This window comes from Primulina eburnea, chromosome 8, assembly GCF_022965805.1.
Source record: "Primulina eburnea isolate SZY01 chromosome 8, ASM2296580v1, whole genome shotgun sequence".
Classification (NCBI taxonomy): domain Eukaryota; kingdom Viridiplantae; phylum Streptophyta; class Magnoliopsida; order Lamiales; family Gesneriaceae; genus Primulina; species Primulina eburnea.
In genome coordinates this window covers 29,123,220-29,140,149 of record NC_133108.1, presented here as the reverse complement: position 1 = coordinate 29,140,149, position 16,930 = coordinate 29,123,220, and the positions used below count along the sequence as shown (strand labels likewise).

Genomic DNA, 16,930 nt, shown 5'->3' with positions numbered 1-16,930 from the left:
GAATGTGGGTGCCTAGTGGTGAATCGATCAGACAGGATATCTTGACAGAGGCACACGCATCTATGTATTCTATCCATCCGGGAGGTACCAAGATGTATAAGGACCTCCAGATATTGTATTGGTGGCCAGGGATGAAGCGAGACATCCGTAGATTCGTATCAGAATGTCTCACTTGCCAGCAAGTAAAAGCTGAACATCAGAGGCCAGCAGGATTGGTTAAGCCACTTCCCATTCCCGAGTGGAACTGGGAGGACATTACTATGGATTTTGTGGTTGGATTACTGTAGTGACCCGTTCCAGAATCACCTACTAATCAAGAACTAAGCATGCAATTAACTTAATTAATAATAATCAGAGATAACAGCGGAAATATGGCCAACGACAATAGTTATACAACCCAATCGAAATCAGAACAACTCACAAATATTCGGTACAACCATATCGAATAGAATAGTACTGAAAACTAAACCAACCAGCTACTCACTGTCCTCCTCCTGCTCTTCCTGAGCCATCCAACCTGAGGCCTGCCCCGTGGGAATGGGGTGTCCAAGATAAACAAAACCGAGGACGTGAGCGATAAGAACGCCCAGTACAAAAGTATGAGTATACAAGCCTATATGAAATGCACATGCTATGATATGATACCAGGGTAGTCAAGAAACAGGAGTAACAAAGGATCTCAAAATGCTCAGTCTAGAGGCGCCAAGTGGATAGTGCCGCGCGGTACTCCTCTGGGTCACTGCATCCACTACAAGAACAGACGTGGACCTAAAATGTCCCGGATCACCGAAGCCCTCCCGACCCGTCGGCCACTGTGTACTCTCGGTGTCCATGCGTCCACAAGATAGGGCTGAGCGGCCCCACAAGATATAGCTTATCTCGAAAGAGATACAGCTCAACAGTAAAGGCTATCTCGAAGGAGATACGGCTCAACATGAAATGCAACATGCATCATAAAACGTGACATAATAGCATGCATCATATGACATATAATAATGCACCACATAATCATGCAACACATATAAGGATGTATACTCGACCAGGATATCTCGGATAGTACTTTCGTACCTCTATCACAGCAAGCCTAGCCTTACGCAACACCGCTAATCAGGTCTAGAACAAGCCTACGCATCAAAAGCATACCCAATGAACAATACTACCATGCTCGACTAGCAAAACCAGTACTACCAAAGGTTTAGGGTTTACCTTCGTCCGTCGACAGCCCTTTGATGTCGATTGCCTCGTAACTCAGGCTTCGCTACACTACCAATCCTGGCAGCTCTTGGCTATCGCTCGACCGACAAACTAACCCTAGAAACCTTCCAAACCTCTCAAAAAGAGACACAACTACAAGAAATGACAATCCAAAATGAGGAATTCCGAGCACTATTTATAGGCTATGTTCGGATCCACCGAACCCACTTCGGAACGTCCGAACTCCTACGTGTCCATCGGCTCTTGACACCTCATGATCGGATCCACCGAACCTACACTTCGGATCATCCGAACTTCTACGTGTCCAGCGGCTCTTGACACCTCATGATCGGATCCACCGAACCTACACTTCGGATCATCCGAACTCCCACGTGTCCATCGGCTCTTGACACCTCATGATCGGATCCACCGAACTCACTTCGGATCGTCCGAACTCTTCGGTGCTACCGAACCATCTTCGGTCCGTCCGATCATGACCACGGTCAAAATTACACATTAAACCTTCTTAATCACCATTAATCCGTTAATTACCCAATTTGGAATTCAGGCTACTACATTCTCCCCCCTTTAAAAAGATTTCGTCCTCGAAATCAGGCTTAGAGGATGAACAAAACGAAATAACAACCTCGTTATTACATCTCAATTGTTGTTGAACACAACTGATCTAGAAAATCCCGAAAGACTCGATTCATCAGATCCATGAACACTGCTGGCGCATTCGTCAATCCGAATGGCATAACTAGAAACTCGTAATGCCCATATCGAGTACGAAATGCAGTCTTGGAAATATCATCTATACCAACACTACCTGTGGAAGAATCAATCGCATAGATGAGGTAGCCTTCCCCGCCCGCCTCTAAAGCACGACAGGCTTTCAGAGCAGATACCACCGGCATCGAAGGTCGCGCTCCCTCACCATAGAAAAACCAACTAGAGCTCTCAGTCGTACGAAACTGAACAAGCTTCTGGTAACAATCCACGGTAGCTGGTAGGTAGTCAATAGGTCTATACCTAGAATACAATCAAAATCTTCCATCTCCAAGATCATAAGATTCGCAATCAATTCGTTACCCTCAAAATCTAAGGGACAACCCATCACTAGACGCTTTGCTAACACCGAATGACCCATCGGGGTAGAAACGGAAAGAATAACGTCTAGAGAAACATACGATAACTTATGACGCTTAACAAATCGTGCAGAAATGAATGTGATGCTCCGCTATCAATAAGAACAAAAGCAGGAATACCGCATAAACGAAAAGTACCTGCTATGACTCTCTCCGTCTCATCTGCAGCCTGATCCTGGTTCAGCGCAAAAACCTGACCTTGGGCACGAGGTCGAAGATTTGAACTACCCACTGTCTGACCCTGCCTCCTCTGCTGAACAGTCGTCTGAGATCCGGAACCAGATCCTGCTCCACCTCGCAACTGAGGACAATTCTTCTTGAGATGACTCATCTCTCCGCACTGAAAACAAGCTCCCGCGGCTGATCGGCATTGCTCCGATGGATGGTTCTTCCCACAATGCACACAAGAAACCTTATTCTTATCAAAGCGGAAAACACCGCTAGACCGAGATCCAGATCCAGAAGAAGAAGAACCAGATTTCTTGAACGACTGAGATCGAGGGCTCAAAGTACTCGGAGGTCTAGAAGAAAGAATAGCCCTACCACGCTGGAGACTGATCTCTGCCTGGCGACACCGGTTCACTAATCCATCATACGAAGTAGGATTATCACAGACAGTGACTCGATCAAAAATCTCCTGGTTAAGACCCTGGAGGAAATGGTCATACTTGGCCTCAGAACTGCCACTGATATGAGGGGCAAAGGGTAACAACTCGAAGAACTTCTGCTGATATTCATCAACAGACATACTCCCCTGCTTAAGATTCAGGAGCTCAATCGTCTTTGCCTGGCGAAGGGCTGGAGGAAAATACAGCTGCATGAAGGCTGCACGGAAATCGGCCCAAGTCACCCTACCCTGGGACTGGACTATCGGCGCAGAAGTCGATTGCCACCACTTGCGCGCACGGCCCTCGAGAAGAAAACTAAGGGTCTCCATCCTCTGCTCCTCGGTGCACTGGAATGCTCGGAAACAGCTCTCCATGCGCTCTAACCAATCCTCAGCATCATCGGGAGTCTCACCGCCGACTAAAGGCTTAGGCCCCATCTGAATGAAACGGTGCAAATCAAAACGCCTAGGACCATCCCGACGATGACGATGTTCACGATGACGCCTACGATCGTCCTGGTCACCCCAACGACCTACACTTCCCTGACTACTCTCATCACCAAAGTGGTCAGCCATCGCTACAAGATAGAATAGGGAAAATGGTAAAATGGTCAACGAAAATCCCAAAACAGAAATCTATATCCCAAAATCGTAAGCATGCTCTGATACCATAAATGTAGTGACCCGTTCCAGAATCACCTACTAATCAAGAACTAAGCATGCAATTAACTTAATTAATAATAATCAGAGATAACAGCGGAAATATGGCCAACGACAATAGTTATACAACCCAATCGAAATCAGAACAACTCACAAATATTCGGTACAACCATATCGAATAGAATAGTACTGAAAACTAAACCAACCAGCTACTCACTGTCCTCCTCCTACTCTTCCTGAGCCATCCAACCTGAGGCCTGCCCCGTGGGAATGGGGTGTCCAAGATAAACAAAACCGAGGACGTGAGCGATAAGAACGCCCAGTACAAAAGTATGAGTATACAAGCCTATATGAAATGCACATGCTATGATATGATACCAGGGTAGTCAAGAAACAGGAGTAACAAAGGATCTCAAAATGCTCAGTCTAGAGGCGCCAAGTGGATAGTGCCGCGCGGTACTCCTCTGGGTCACTGCATCCACTACAAGAACAGACGTGGACCTAAAATGTCCCGGATCACCGAAGCCCTCCCGACCCGTCGGCCACTGTGTACTCTCGGTGTCCATGCGTCCACAAGATAGGGCTGAGCGGCCCCACAAGATATAGCTTATCTCGAAAGAGATACAGCTCAACAGTAAAGGCTATCTCGAAGGAGATACGGCTCAACATGAAATGCAACATGCATCATAAAACGTGACATAATAGCATGCATCATATGACATATAATAATGCACCACATAATCATGCAACACATATAAGGATGTATACTCGACCAGGATATCTCGGATAGTACTTTCGTACCTCTATCACAGCAAGCCTAGCCTTACGCAACACCGCTAATCAGGTCTAGAACAAGCCTACGCATCAAAAGCATACCCAATGAACAATACTACCATGCTCGACTAGCAAAACCAGTACTACCAAAGGTTTAGGGTTTACCTTCGTCCGTCGACAGCCCTTTGATGTCGATTGCCTCGTAACTCAGGCTTCGCTACACTACCAATCCTGGCAGCTCTTGGCTATCGCTCGACCGACAAACTAACCCTAGAAACCTTCCAAACCTCTCAAAAAGAGACACAACTACAAGAAATGACAATCCAAAATGAGGAATTCCGAGCACTATTTATAGGCTATGTTCGGATCCACCGAACCCACTTCGGAACGTCCGAACTCCTACGTGTCCATCGGCTCTTGACACCTCATGATCGGATCCACCGAACCTACACTTCGGATCATCCGAACTTCTACGTGTCCAACGGCTCTTGACACCTCATGATCGGATCCACCGAACCTACACTTCGGATCATCCGAACTCCCACGTGTCCATCGGCTCTTGACACCTCATGATCGGATCCACCGAACTCACTTCGGATCGTCCGAACTCTTCGGTGCTACCGAACCATCTTCGGTCCGTCCGATCATGACCACGGTCAAAATTACACATTAAACCTTCTTAATCACCATTAATCCGTTAATTACCCAATTTGGAATTCAGGCTACTACAATTACCGAGATCAGTCAGAGGATCGAACTCCATTTGGGTTATAGTAGACAGACTCACTAAGTCAGCGCATTTTCTGCCAGTGAAGACGACTTTCTCCATGACGCAGTATGCGGAGCTTTATATCCGGGAGATAGTCCGGTTGCATGGTTTCCCAGTCTCTATTGTGTCCGACAGGGACCCGAGGTTTACATCGTCCTTTTGGAAGAGCTTACATGCAGTTATGGGGACGAAGTTTCTTTTTAGTACAGCTTTTCACCCGCAGACAGATGGCCAGTCTGAGCGAGTGATACAGATTTTAGAAGACTTGCTAAGAGCTTGCATGATTGATTTTCAGGGAACATGGGAGTCTAGACTACCTATAGTGGAGTTCACATACAACAACAGTTTCCAAGCATCTATTGGTATGGCTCCCTATGAGGCGTTGTATGGTCGGAAGTGCAGATCACCAGTTCATTGGGATGAAGTGGGTGAGAGATCAGATCTAGGTCCAGAGATAGTTCAACAGACTGCAGACGTGGTGGTCAAGATTCGTGAGAGAATGAAGACTGCCCAAAGTCGTCAAAAGAGTTATGCCGATAAGAGGAGGAGAGACCTCGAATTTGCTGTTGGTGATCACGTATTCATCAAAATAGCACCTATGAAAGGTGTTATGAGGTTCGGAAAAAGAGGCAAACTGAGTCCGAGATTCATTGGGCCGTTTGAGATTCTTGACAGAGTTGGGACACTAGCCTATCGTGTAGCCCTTCCGCCGAATCTGGTCGGGGTACACAATGTGTTCCATGTCTCGATGCTAAGGAAATATTTGGCTAATCCTTCGCACATTCTGAGTTATGAGACTTTGCAGCTTGCTCCAGATTTGTCTTATGAGGAAAGACCGACTCAAATCCTCGACAGACAGGAGCGCAGACTCCGGAACAAAGTGACTAAGCTAGTCAAAGTTCAGTGGCTGAATCAATCAGAGGAAGAGGCCACTTGGGAGTCAGAGGCAGATATGAGACTTCGCTACCCGGAATTGTTCGGTAAGACTTAATTTCGAGGACGAAATTTATATAAGTGGGGGAGGAACTGTAGAACCCAATTTCGTACACGTACAACCTATGCATTTATTTAATTCGTTAAATCATTTATTTTAATTTAAAATGAGTTTAGCCATGCATAATTTATTTAAATGTATTATTTTAAATATAGTCATGCTTATGTGATGCACGCTAAAATACTTTTCGAGTTTCATGTTTCAAACGTTTATCCGAGGCGGGATTGAGGAAAAGACCCGGTGACGACTCTTGGCAATTTTAAAGATGATATTTTATTTTAAGTTGAGTTTGGGGGCATTTTAAATAATTTATTGAGTTTTAGCATTTTTAAGTCTAATTTATTTATTTAGTAATTTTAAGAATTTAAAACTTTTAAAAGTTTAACAAGTGTGCACTTTATTTTATTAGGGGATTTTATTTTAAGATGAGTATAGTTAATATTTTAACTAATTTATTATTTGTGTCAACCTTTTTAATTAGTATTTGATTAGCATGTTATTTATTTTAATTAAGCAAAATAAATTCCCTAATTAAGCACAAAACTCACGCACATATTACACACTTTTACACACACCTGTCACGCTTAAACACACACACACTCTACCAATTCTAGTTTTATTATTTTAAAAGAGAAAACTAGGGTTCTTCATTAGCATAGCAGCCGCCCACCCCCTCTTCAAATTCCAGCAAGGTTTTCGTGAATTTTATTGCAAAAAAACGGTGTCACGTTCGACCCGGATCAACCTCGCTTCTATCTCCACTTTGGTAACATCGTTCGGTAACGTTTAAGATTCAAAAGGCACGTATAATCTGTTCTTTCTGCATCGATCTTGTCATAGTATGCGTCGTGTTATTTTATGCGTGAAAATCCATGTGTGACGTTCGTCGTTTGAGCGGAAAATAGTTTGAATGCGTTTGAAATACTTTTTATATCTGAAATCTCGCAACTTACTGTTCTGATAAAAACTGCGATTTTTCTGTCGGGATTTTGAGAAAACTTTCAACTATAAAATTGTAGAACTTTTCGATAGCTTCGATTTGATATAAAATTCGAGATTTTTGGATGAAAATTGAGTGAGTTATGATGTTTTTCGTGAGACTGCTCAAACTGCGACTTTTACGAAAATTGTGTTCTTGTAGTTTTTGTTGCAGGCTTCGTTGGAGATCGACGGGTGATCGTTGCTGTGTCTAGGTATGATTATTATGATGATAGGATGTCAATTGATGCGTCGCCTAGTGTCGATAGGCACTCACACGCACTAGAAGTCGTAGGTAACGAATTGGTGTCAATTGTTATGTTTGAATTGGATGTGTCGTAGGGGAACATCGTTGCCTTGGGTGGTTGTACGTTTATGGTTTGATGTTAGAGCATGATAGGATGGGTCTCGGGGTGTCGTTTCATAGTCCGTGCAACCGAGTCTAGAAAGTTGAGCAAAGCATGTACAGAATTTTCGTAGCTTCGTTTGTCCCGCAAGTACACGGACCCAAGCACGGACCCTGGCACGGGGTCCGTGTCTTTGTTTTTCTCTTGGTGCGCTATTCCAGAGTCTACACGGACCTCCACCCGGACCCTGACACGGGGTCCGTGCCTTTGACTCTTTTCGGAGCCTTTTTCCAGAGTCTACACGGACCTCCACCCGGACCCTGGCACGGGGTCCGTGTCCACCCTTCTTTCCGAACCCTTTTAACCCGAGTCTACACGGACCCCTACACGGATGTAGGCACGGGGTTCGTGTCCTTCTATTTTGGGAAAAATGTTATAGTATGCTTTGAGGTTTGATGTCATGATTTAGTGCAAGGATTATCAAGGTCGTGTCATGAGAAATTTTAGAATGTCCTAAGTAATGATTGAACTTGAGAGTAAGTACGATTTCTACGTTAAGTTATGCAAGTTAAGTATGCAAACTCATGTTAGTGTGTGCAGCAACGGCCCCGATCGCAGTCCAACGAATCCCTCAACGCCAAGTAAGTATGTATGACGTGCAATGAAAATATTTTAAGTTTTTGAGGTATGCTAAATGTCACGTGACCAAATTATGAATGGGTTTGGAAGTCGGTGAACGTGGCCGAGGACCTCTCCTCCCCGTTAAATTATGAACGGGTTAGATCGTGGTTGGAAAGCGTTAAATTATGAACGGGGACCAACCAGCCCGTTAAATTATGAACGGGGATCTCATGTATGCGGCAGTGGATACGTCCCTGCCAGCCCAGTACTGTGGTGTGTCTGATCAGGCGTTTATTATGTATGGGTCACTTGCTTTGAAACATCCTCAACGAAAAATGATGAAGTCATGTATGTTTTAGTATGCTCAAGTATGCAGTTATGATTATGAAAGTTTCACGTTATGGCACGTCTATATATGTATGCAAGTTCAAGTTATTATGCAAGCTCAAGTTTCAAGTTATGTACGTCATAGTATTTTAAAGTTGCATGCGATTTTATTATGTAGTACTCGTTATCCCAGTTTATACGTGTTGAGTCTTTAGACTCACTAGACTTGATCGATGCAGGTAACTATGTTGATGAGGAGATGGGAGGTGGCGACCAAGGGGCAGGCTTGGACTGAGCGGGAGGCTAGACCCGAGGACCGCATGCGCTATTTTAAGTTTTTAAGAAATTACATTTATACTCTGATTTTATGATTGGGTTGTGAGACTTTTCGAGATAGCTTCTCTTTTAGCAAATTTTTAATTGTGATGGTTGATTTTAAAGATATTTTATGAATGATGAGTGAAGACCGTGTGGATGTTTTTATTTAAAGAAAATTTTTAATTTTTCCGCAAATGTTAAGTATGAAAAGTACGGTTCGTCACATAATCGAACTTTGAACCTACGATTCAGTTCGACTCGGGAGGAGGAGACTGGTGATACCCTAAGGTATGGGCCCACTACCCCTGGCCCATCCCAAGCCCAAGTGGAAGACAAGCCCACCAAGGGCCCAGGTATTCACCTATAAATACCAGGTTTAGGTGTTCATTTGATTCAATTCACTATATTGTTTTCAGCAGCACTCTTAGCTGCTCCCCCCGTATATCCTCAGTCACTGACTTGAGCGTCGGAGGAGATACGCCAGGACACCCTCCTGACCCCCTCCTAACGATCTTATTTGTGATTTCAGGCTCAGGATAATTTCGAAACCTGCGTCTGGACTAGTGACACTTGCTGGGAGCGGACCCTAAATTTTCCGTGAGTATCAATTTTATTTACAAAAAATCGATTTAAGTTTTTTTTACTAATTGATATTTTGAGTTATTGAGATTTTACTTTTTTTTACTATTTTAACTTATATGTAATTTATATGGAGAAATGAAGATTGTATATATATTAAGACAACTTAATTAGGTGAGAATTTAACTATTTTGAAAATTATTATTGCTCACTTGTTATAGATTTTTTTTAGTGTTTTCTTTTAATTTTTGGTGGCTAGGCCCACCTAGGCGTGAACTACAGGATGGTGGGTTGGATTTAGGTTTTCTCCGCGTTTGGTGGCAGGCTAAAATGGACCGTTTTGACAGCTCCACCAACATTCGTGCAGCCGCATTTCCTATCAACTACAACAATCTCATTATATTTATCTATATGTAAGCATATATAGAGATAAATGGCACATAATAATATCAGTATTCAAAATTAGAAAAATTCCAAATATGTCGTAAAACCAGCAACAGTTGGCCTACAGGCACCTGCTCAACAATTGAGTACAACGAGTAATTGCATTTTACTTGGATACCCCTTTATTTTGATGTTATTGTACAAATAAATGCCCAAAGAGACATTTCTCCTCGAGCAATTGCTGTTTCATCCATTGTTTTCACAATGAAGTTTGGACAAAAAATTATATTGCATATCAAAACAACACGAGCCATACCTAATGAGTATAGTCATATTCTTCTTGCATCTTCAAATCCAAAATCTAAAGTGGGAAGGTGGGTACCTCAGAATCAAAACCATGCACCGCTTGATAAGCTAGGCGGGCTAATATATTCCGATATGGATCATTCTTTCTTTTCTCCTGGAGATAACCGATGCATTTCTCTACATCCCTTTTCACTTCTAAATACAACATATCACACTTTTCTTTGTTTTTCAATTCCTGCCTTCTACCTGCAAAAATATGATGTCATTGAGACTAGTGATTACATTAAACTGATCAACCAATCCACGCCAATGTATCTGTCATACTATTTCAATACACCGAAACTACAATTCAACATGCAAGAAAGAAAGCATACCTTCTGTCTCTATTGGCTTCCCAAAGAAGAAATAAAAACGCCCGGGAACTTTGGGTAGAATTATTGGAAGGTGTATTTCTTGGTTTGAAACTTCACCCCCAGCGTCACTCCTATAGTCAATCGTGAACAATTCAACAATATGGAACGTAACAAAAGATTTAAGCACGGTTTACTTGCAGAGGAAAACAAAGTCATGACTCATGAGTTACCCCATCAGATGGGAATTAAAATTGTTCACGAGAAGCCAATGTGGATAGGAAGCATATTACACCTACAACCTCCATTATCGTGGCTTTATGTTAATTGGGGGGAGCAAGGGAATCAAATCTCATCCTCCTTTTTTTCAAAAATGAGCGATGAAAAGCTTCACTGTCGGTTGATCAAAGCAACAAAAGTAATAATGTCACACAAAGAACAAATTCTAATGGCACTGTCATCAATAAACTAACACCGCTGTCTTTAAAATTTTATATATTATGCTTCGTAAATTCAACAAGGTTTTCAAACCATGCATTAACAAACTGAGTTATTCAACTGAGGCTGTTTTAAAATGTTTGATTAAGATCAAATCAGCACAAGGGTGTATGCCGCCGAATGAACCTCAAAAATGTCACTATATCGTCATTTGATTGGGTCAATATATATTATTTAAGATAGCAACCACACTTTGAGTTTTGACACAAAAAAAGATAGTAACTATATTTCCAATTTTGCTAAAATTTTAACATACATGATATGCTCTACAATGACAAAAGTAAACCTCATTAATTATTGCTGCACAGATGTCATTTACAAAGTGTTAAAGGCATAACACAATGAAAAGCCAATGTTCAAACAACCTCAATTTCACCGTCTCGTTTGTTAAGTCCTCCATAGCTGCCTTTAGATATGGAATCCTCCTTAGGTCATCATAATCAAGCAATAACTGAACAAATGGCAAAAATCGTTTTAAATTTAAAATTAAATTCAGGAAATTAGATGGCAAATTTAGAACACATCTAAACTCCATTTTCTGGCCAAATTCTTCCAGATCTGGATAAAGGACAAGATAAATGACATATTGGTGTTCTTTCTCCTCTTATTTTTTTACCAACTGACAACAGAAAACAATAGGGAACTGCTACACTGTCGAGTCATATTCCATATGCTTTATGGCATCGAAATTGGTCAACAAGATCCAAAACTAGACCCCTGGCCAACGATTAAGTTCAGATGCATATCTACAATGTAGGTGATAAAAATATCACTAAGAATCAGTTAGCTCCGACTTGGAGATATATTTAGGTCCTCTTGCAAGAACAACTTTCGTATTTAATTGATTCACGTAGTTACATGCCTAATATAAGATAATTGACTATTCAAGCACAAAAATTATAAGCTTCTTCCAAAGCTAAAAATCAAACTTTCCTGTCCAATATCATCTTCCCCAACAGAACCAAAAGGTATGATTTTTGCTCCAAATCGTGCTGCCATCTTTACAAACTCTGCCTCTTCTGGCCAGAACAATTTGTATTCCTCACCCTTGAATTGTTAAACATTACATTTCCAACAACAGAGCATCATTCATGAAAATTACAACAAAATTTGCTTGACCAATTTGCATACAAGTATCTCACTACATTACCTTTCTATGGAGTGCCTCACGCATTCCTCCAGGATACAGCAGGACATGGGATTTTGATGAGAAAAGTTTATACAAGTTAGGTGCTGATACTGGAACTGCACCCATTACCCTGAATGTATCAAAAGCTGATAAATCGGGTAAATTTCCTTCTTTTAACTTTGTAAACATCAATGGATGCGCTATTCCTCGCAAAAGAATATTTCTTTCCATCCAAATACGAGATACCAAAGGAATTAACTCAAGACCAAGCATCATGTGGTAACCAACAAATAGCACTGGCCCTTCAGATGGAATCCCAGCAAGGTTTCGGACAATCTTTCCACTTTCCATAGTTGATAGCATCACAGGGTTTGTGGCAACCTCAATCCACCTAGAGTTAATGAGGTAAATTGAATCCAAAGTGAGACATTTCATACACACTTTTGCAAAGCTTAGAAGAGGTTACACTTTATTCATACAATTTGTGGCGATAAATGAAACAAAACATTTTTATTAAGTTAGACAATAACATCACCATAAGATAAAAATTGCAGAAGAAGAGACATCTAAGCATTTGTAAATATGCAAAATTAACTAAAATAAGGTGTTGTAATCGAAAGGTGTTCACCAGTGAATTTATCAAAACATAAACTAACCTGAGTGGTTCATAAACCTTTTGAAATTCAGAAGGGCTTGGTTGCAGGTAATCCGAGACATAGTCTAGGCACTGTCCACGCCGGTAAAAACTTGCTCCAACTAAGATTGATACCAGATTTATGCCCTCCTCCTGCATGTAAATGAACAAGCTGAAATCCACACATAAATGGATTATGAGGTAGCAGATCAACGGGCATTATATGATAAGGATAAAAGCATAATTAAAATCAACGCATGGATAATAGTGGTTAAAATCAAGGTATATTTTCTACAGTATTCTTGAGTATAGTGCCATAGACGTTGGCAAGATTGGATAAAACCTTTGAAAATTTTAACTCGAGTTTATTTTTATAGTCTTCATTATCACCAATCTCATCACATGTAAAATCATCATTGAATTCTCTCGTAGAGATTCTTTTTCACAGCACCTGTTAGCAAGTGAATCCCTTTATCTCTGTAGTTAAATATGGGAGAGAAAGAGGAGAGAGTTGGAATCACAGGCCTACCAAGAAGAGGGCATGACCACAATCGTTAAATATACGGATGTCACATTTCGGCAATAACTGACTAAGTCTTTCACCTTCCTCCCTACTTGGAAGTAAATGATCTTGGCCACTGCACAGTAACAATGAACCGCATTAATGGCTATACAGGCAACATGGCTGATGAAGATTAAACCACAAGAGAACAAACAGGTATATTTCCTAACATATTCAACTTTGTTAAGAAGGACCAGATTAAATAACAACCTGATAAGTATCAGAGCTTCAGCTTTGACTGCATGAAGGCGTGAATTGGCAAAAGCAGCAGCTGATTTGACCATCTGGAGCTTCCATACAAGCATTTTCACAGTAAGAACATCAGATAGGACCTGTGATCTGAACCATCATTTTCTTGAGTATGATTGGAAAATGAACAATTCTCTCACTGAGATCAAACTAAGAACTTAAATTCAAAAGAAAGTCTCTGTATCTGAAGATATGCAAGACAAGAATTATGTGCAAAATGTAAAATCAACAAATTTAATTTATTTTATGATACTTAAAAAATGATATAGCAGGAGCATCATAGAAATTTGACTTACAGAAAGGTATGGTGATAAAAAAGTATAAGTTTCTTGAGAAATCTCCCCGATCACTTGCTCCAAGGAAAGTTGTTTCCTCATGGTTGCAGCCACCATCTTCAAAGTAGTTCCTAATTAAAAAAAATTGTCCATCGAATGGGCTGCGATTCTCTAGTGACATAGAGTACATGTAAAATTGTCCAAACAGGCTAACAATAAGTGATAATCTTGTGTGAGGCCTTCAAAATCTTTTTCATAGGAGTGCATATCATCTTTCAAACAAATAGCAGAACAAAAGCACTCATTAGAATCTAGTGCTCTAACAAAATGACAATTTGGAATCAAATTCACCACTTCCATTGTTTTGAAAAGGAGTTCTCAAAAATATAAATAATAACGAAAAATGTGACATATATATTAAGCAATAAGAAATTATCTGTATTTGCTCCTTAATGACCACACTAGTTAAGATTAAGCTTGGGTACCAAATTACAAAAGTCCAAGTTAAATTTTCAGCTGATTCTTTAACACCAATCCCTGAGCAATCCTCCCATAGAATACAGCATAGAATAATGGTGAATATGTTGTAATACAGGAAAGACGACAAGTGTTGAAGTTGAGAAACCTATGTAAACTCATAGTTTAAATTTAGGCAGCTTCAGAAGCAAAATGGATGCACTGCTATATGATTCAACAGATACAGAAAGAAGAATAAAGCAAGAAACCTGACAGTAAATTCAGTACATCGAGGAAACTGGAAGTCAGCTGCTGGGGGAACATTATTGATGGTGGTAATAGAGTTTGAAGTTGCAACTGAGATTTGGTGAAAGATGTTGCTGCCAAAAGTAAAGCAACAAAGTAAAAACAAAACACGGAGTTTCATTCATTAGATACATAAAAAATTAATAGAAACCAAATAAATTTACCTGGATTAGCCAATATTAATTTAAGATCAATATCGTTATTAAGAGCAGCAACAGCTAGAGCGAGACATCCCCCAAAAGATTCTCCGACAAGATATATTGGTCTATTTGGTTTGCCGGAATACTCTGACCTGACAGTTTCTTCAACCTGCTTCACAAGGTCTGAGAAGCAAATAGATCATAGTACCACATTAACTTCCTATTTATTCCATCTCTTTTGACTTAAACATCATATCCTATCTAAAATTGGTCCTTATTAAGTAAATCATCTACAGTAAATGGTATATTGCAGAGCAGAACAAAAGGTAAATAAACAATCTGCGAAAAATATCAAGATCTTTCAGACTTGCAATGCTGTCATCACATGGTTAATTCCAAATCCAACTTTTAAGAGATCGATCTGAAAACATTATAATTACAGAGATAATTTCAAAATGAAGGCCAAGATGGGATGAATACATTTGCCTTTTCCAACCTTCCATGCTACAAAAGAGTAATGTCATTTGAGAGAGGCATTCTTTTCAGTTTTATCTCGAACAGGGGCATGGTTAAAGATAGAAAGCAACCTGTAAATGATGTTCGATCTCTGATGGGAATGTGCAAGCACCATATATCAAAAATCCTGATGAATTAATCAGGACATCATTAACTTAGGGAATACAATCTTTGATAGGACTATCAAGTATAAAGTTCCTTCAGGAGATGAAAAGAAGGAAAATAAAAATTATAACTAACAACAGCTGTAATGATTTAAAATTTTTAGCAAAATTATAAGTTACTGATACTCACTTCCCTAGTCTTTCATGCTGCAATATAAGTCCAAGTCCAACTCCAATAAGCCCTACAATATCGGGGAAAAAACAAGAATTTGGAGCAAACTGAAACCATTGAGCTTCATCTAGGAAACATTAATGAACAATTCTAAAACAACAATAGAGAGTAGAAATTATAAGTAGTAACATGCTAAGAAATAGAAATCTCGCATTGTTCTCCAAGGGGTACATTTTGATTGGAGGTACTTGAAATCAATACATCGGATCCGTTAGATGAATTTATATTGGACAAATTTCAACTCCATCAATAATTAATTTACTTAAATGTAATGGTTATTGAGATAGATTAAAAATATACCCACTTCATTCAAATTCATTCTTCAATTATTCACGAAATCAAATCCCTTCGTCCTAATCAAATCCTTCCATTCAAATTCAATATAACAGACCGTTGAATTCCTTCTCTGAAACATTGAAACATGTGGCCGCAAAATCACCACAATTAAAAGTATTCATAATTTTAGAATCAACGAAAAGCACATGTTGAGCACAAAGATTTTGTCAGAATGAAAATACAGAACATAAGAGAGAGCATAAAAAATTGTGTTAATGGTATCGTATCAGGAAAAACTAGATTGCGTACTTGTGTCATGAAAGAAAAAATAAATAAAATTCACACATGTGAAACAAACATTTTACTTTTTATAGATACTCTTATCACACAACTAGAATATTTAACCCACTTCTATCAGTAGTTGCTAGATTAACAGCTCCGTAATAACCTTGCTTGGAAGGATACTGCAGACATCAGAAGTTCTGCACAAATTAATAAGAACAGAGAAGCAAACCTAACCAGGCAAGTACAGCAAGAGAGGAGAGTCTTTCATTCGCGCGCCACACTCCAGGGGAGAAAACCATCTAGGCGGTCCGCCGCCATCCGACGCCCTAATCAGCTCCAGAGATTGCTGGAAGTAATGTTTTAAAGTCAAACCTCCAGTCGGGAACGAAGTCTTCTCCACCGCACTTTCCCTCCGCTGTTTTTCGGTCTTGATGACGGAGAGCCTCGGTTTTCCCGGAGCCGGAGATGCGACGTGGCGGCTGCCGGCAACAGCTGAGATTGTGGCATTGGCCCCGCTGGCAGCCACGGATATGTACATTCTTATTTTGAGTAGCAATACCGTTCGCGTATGGAAATGGTTGACCACGGTTTGAGTTGATTCCGATTCATCAATTGATTGCTAGGAGACGTTGACGGCTGCAAAATCTCCTTAAGTAAAGGCTTGCTTAACAATCAATAATGTCGATAAATTTAATGATTACATTATTTGCTACAATTTTCGCATGCAACATTCTATTTCTTTTTAAATCAACTTAGCAAATAGTCAAATTATGGAATCCCAGTTTCTCAGTTTTAGACAACAACATTGTTGGAGTATAATTTTCTCGTACTCAAAAATAATCGAGAGTTTAAATGTTCAAAGAAATTTCCATTTTTGACAAAAAAAAATATTTTTGGCCGTTATGTGATTCA

At 40.3% G+C, this 16,930-nt stretch overlaps 1 protein-coding gene across 2 annotated transcripts; it reads right to left on the bottom strand.

Moving 5' to 3' along the window:
* Positions 1–9,765: 9,765 nt before the first annotated feature.
* Positions 9,766–16,676, bottom strand: LOC140839363 (phytyl ester synthase 2, chloroplastic-like). Of its 2 annotated transcripts, none has more exons than XM_073206015.1 (14): positions 16,253–16,673; positions 15,416–15,467; positions 15,193–15,248; positions 14,630–14,788; positions 14,429–14,539; positions 13,725–13,834; positions 13,390–13,511; positions 13,147–13,255; positions 12,640–12,770; positions 12,005–12,374; positions 11,791–11,901; positions 11,220–11,308; positions 10,381–10,490; positions 9,766–10,252 (listed from the first exon to the last, which is right to left on the bottom strand). In XM_073206015.1, exons 1-14 carry the CDS (start codon positions 16,554–16,556, stop codon positions 10,062–10,064), a joined length of 2,025 nt encoding a protein of 674 aa, XP_073062116.1. In that variant the 5' UTR covers positions 16,557–16,673; the 3' UTR covers positions 9,766–10,061. The 2 variants fall into 2 exon arrangements, 1 of the variants encoding a protein (XP_073062116.1); XR_012119698.1 differs by lacking the exon at positions 9,766–10,252 and adding an exon at positions 10,590–10,749 and having other exon boundaries at positions 16,253–16,676.
* Positions 16,677–16,930: the final 254 nt, after the last annotated feature.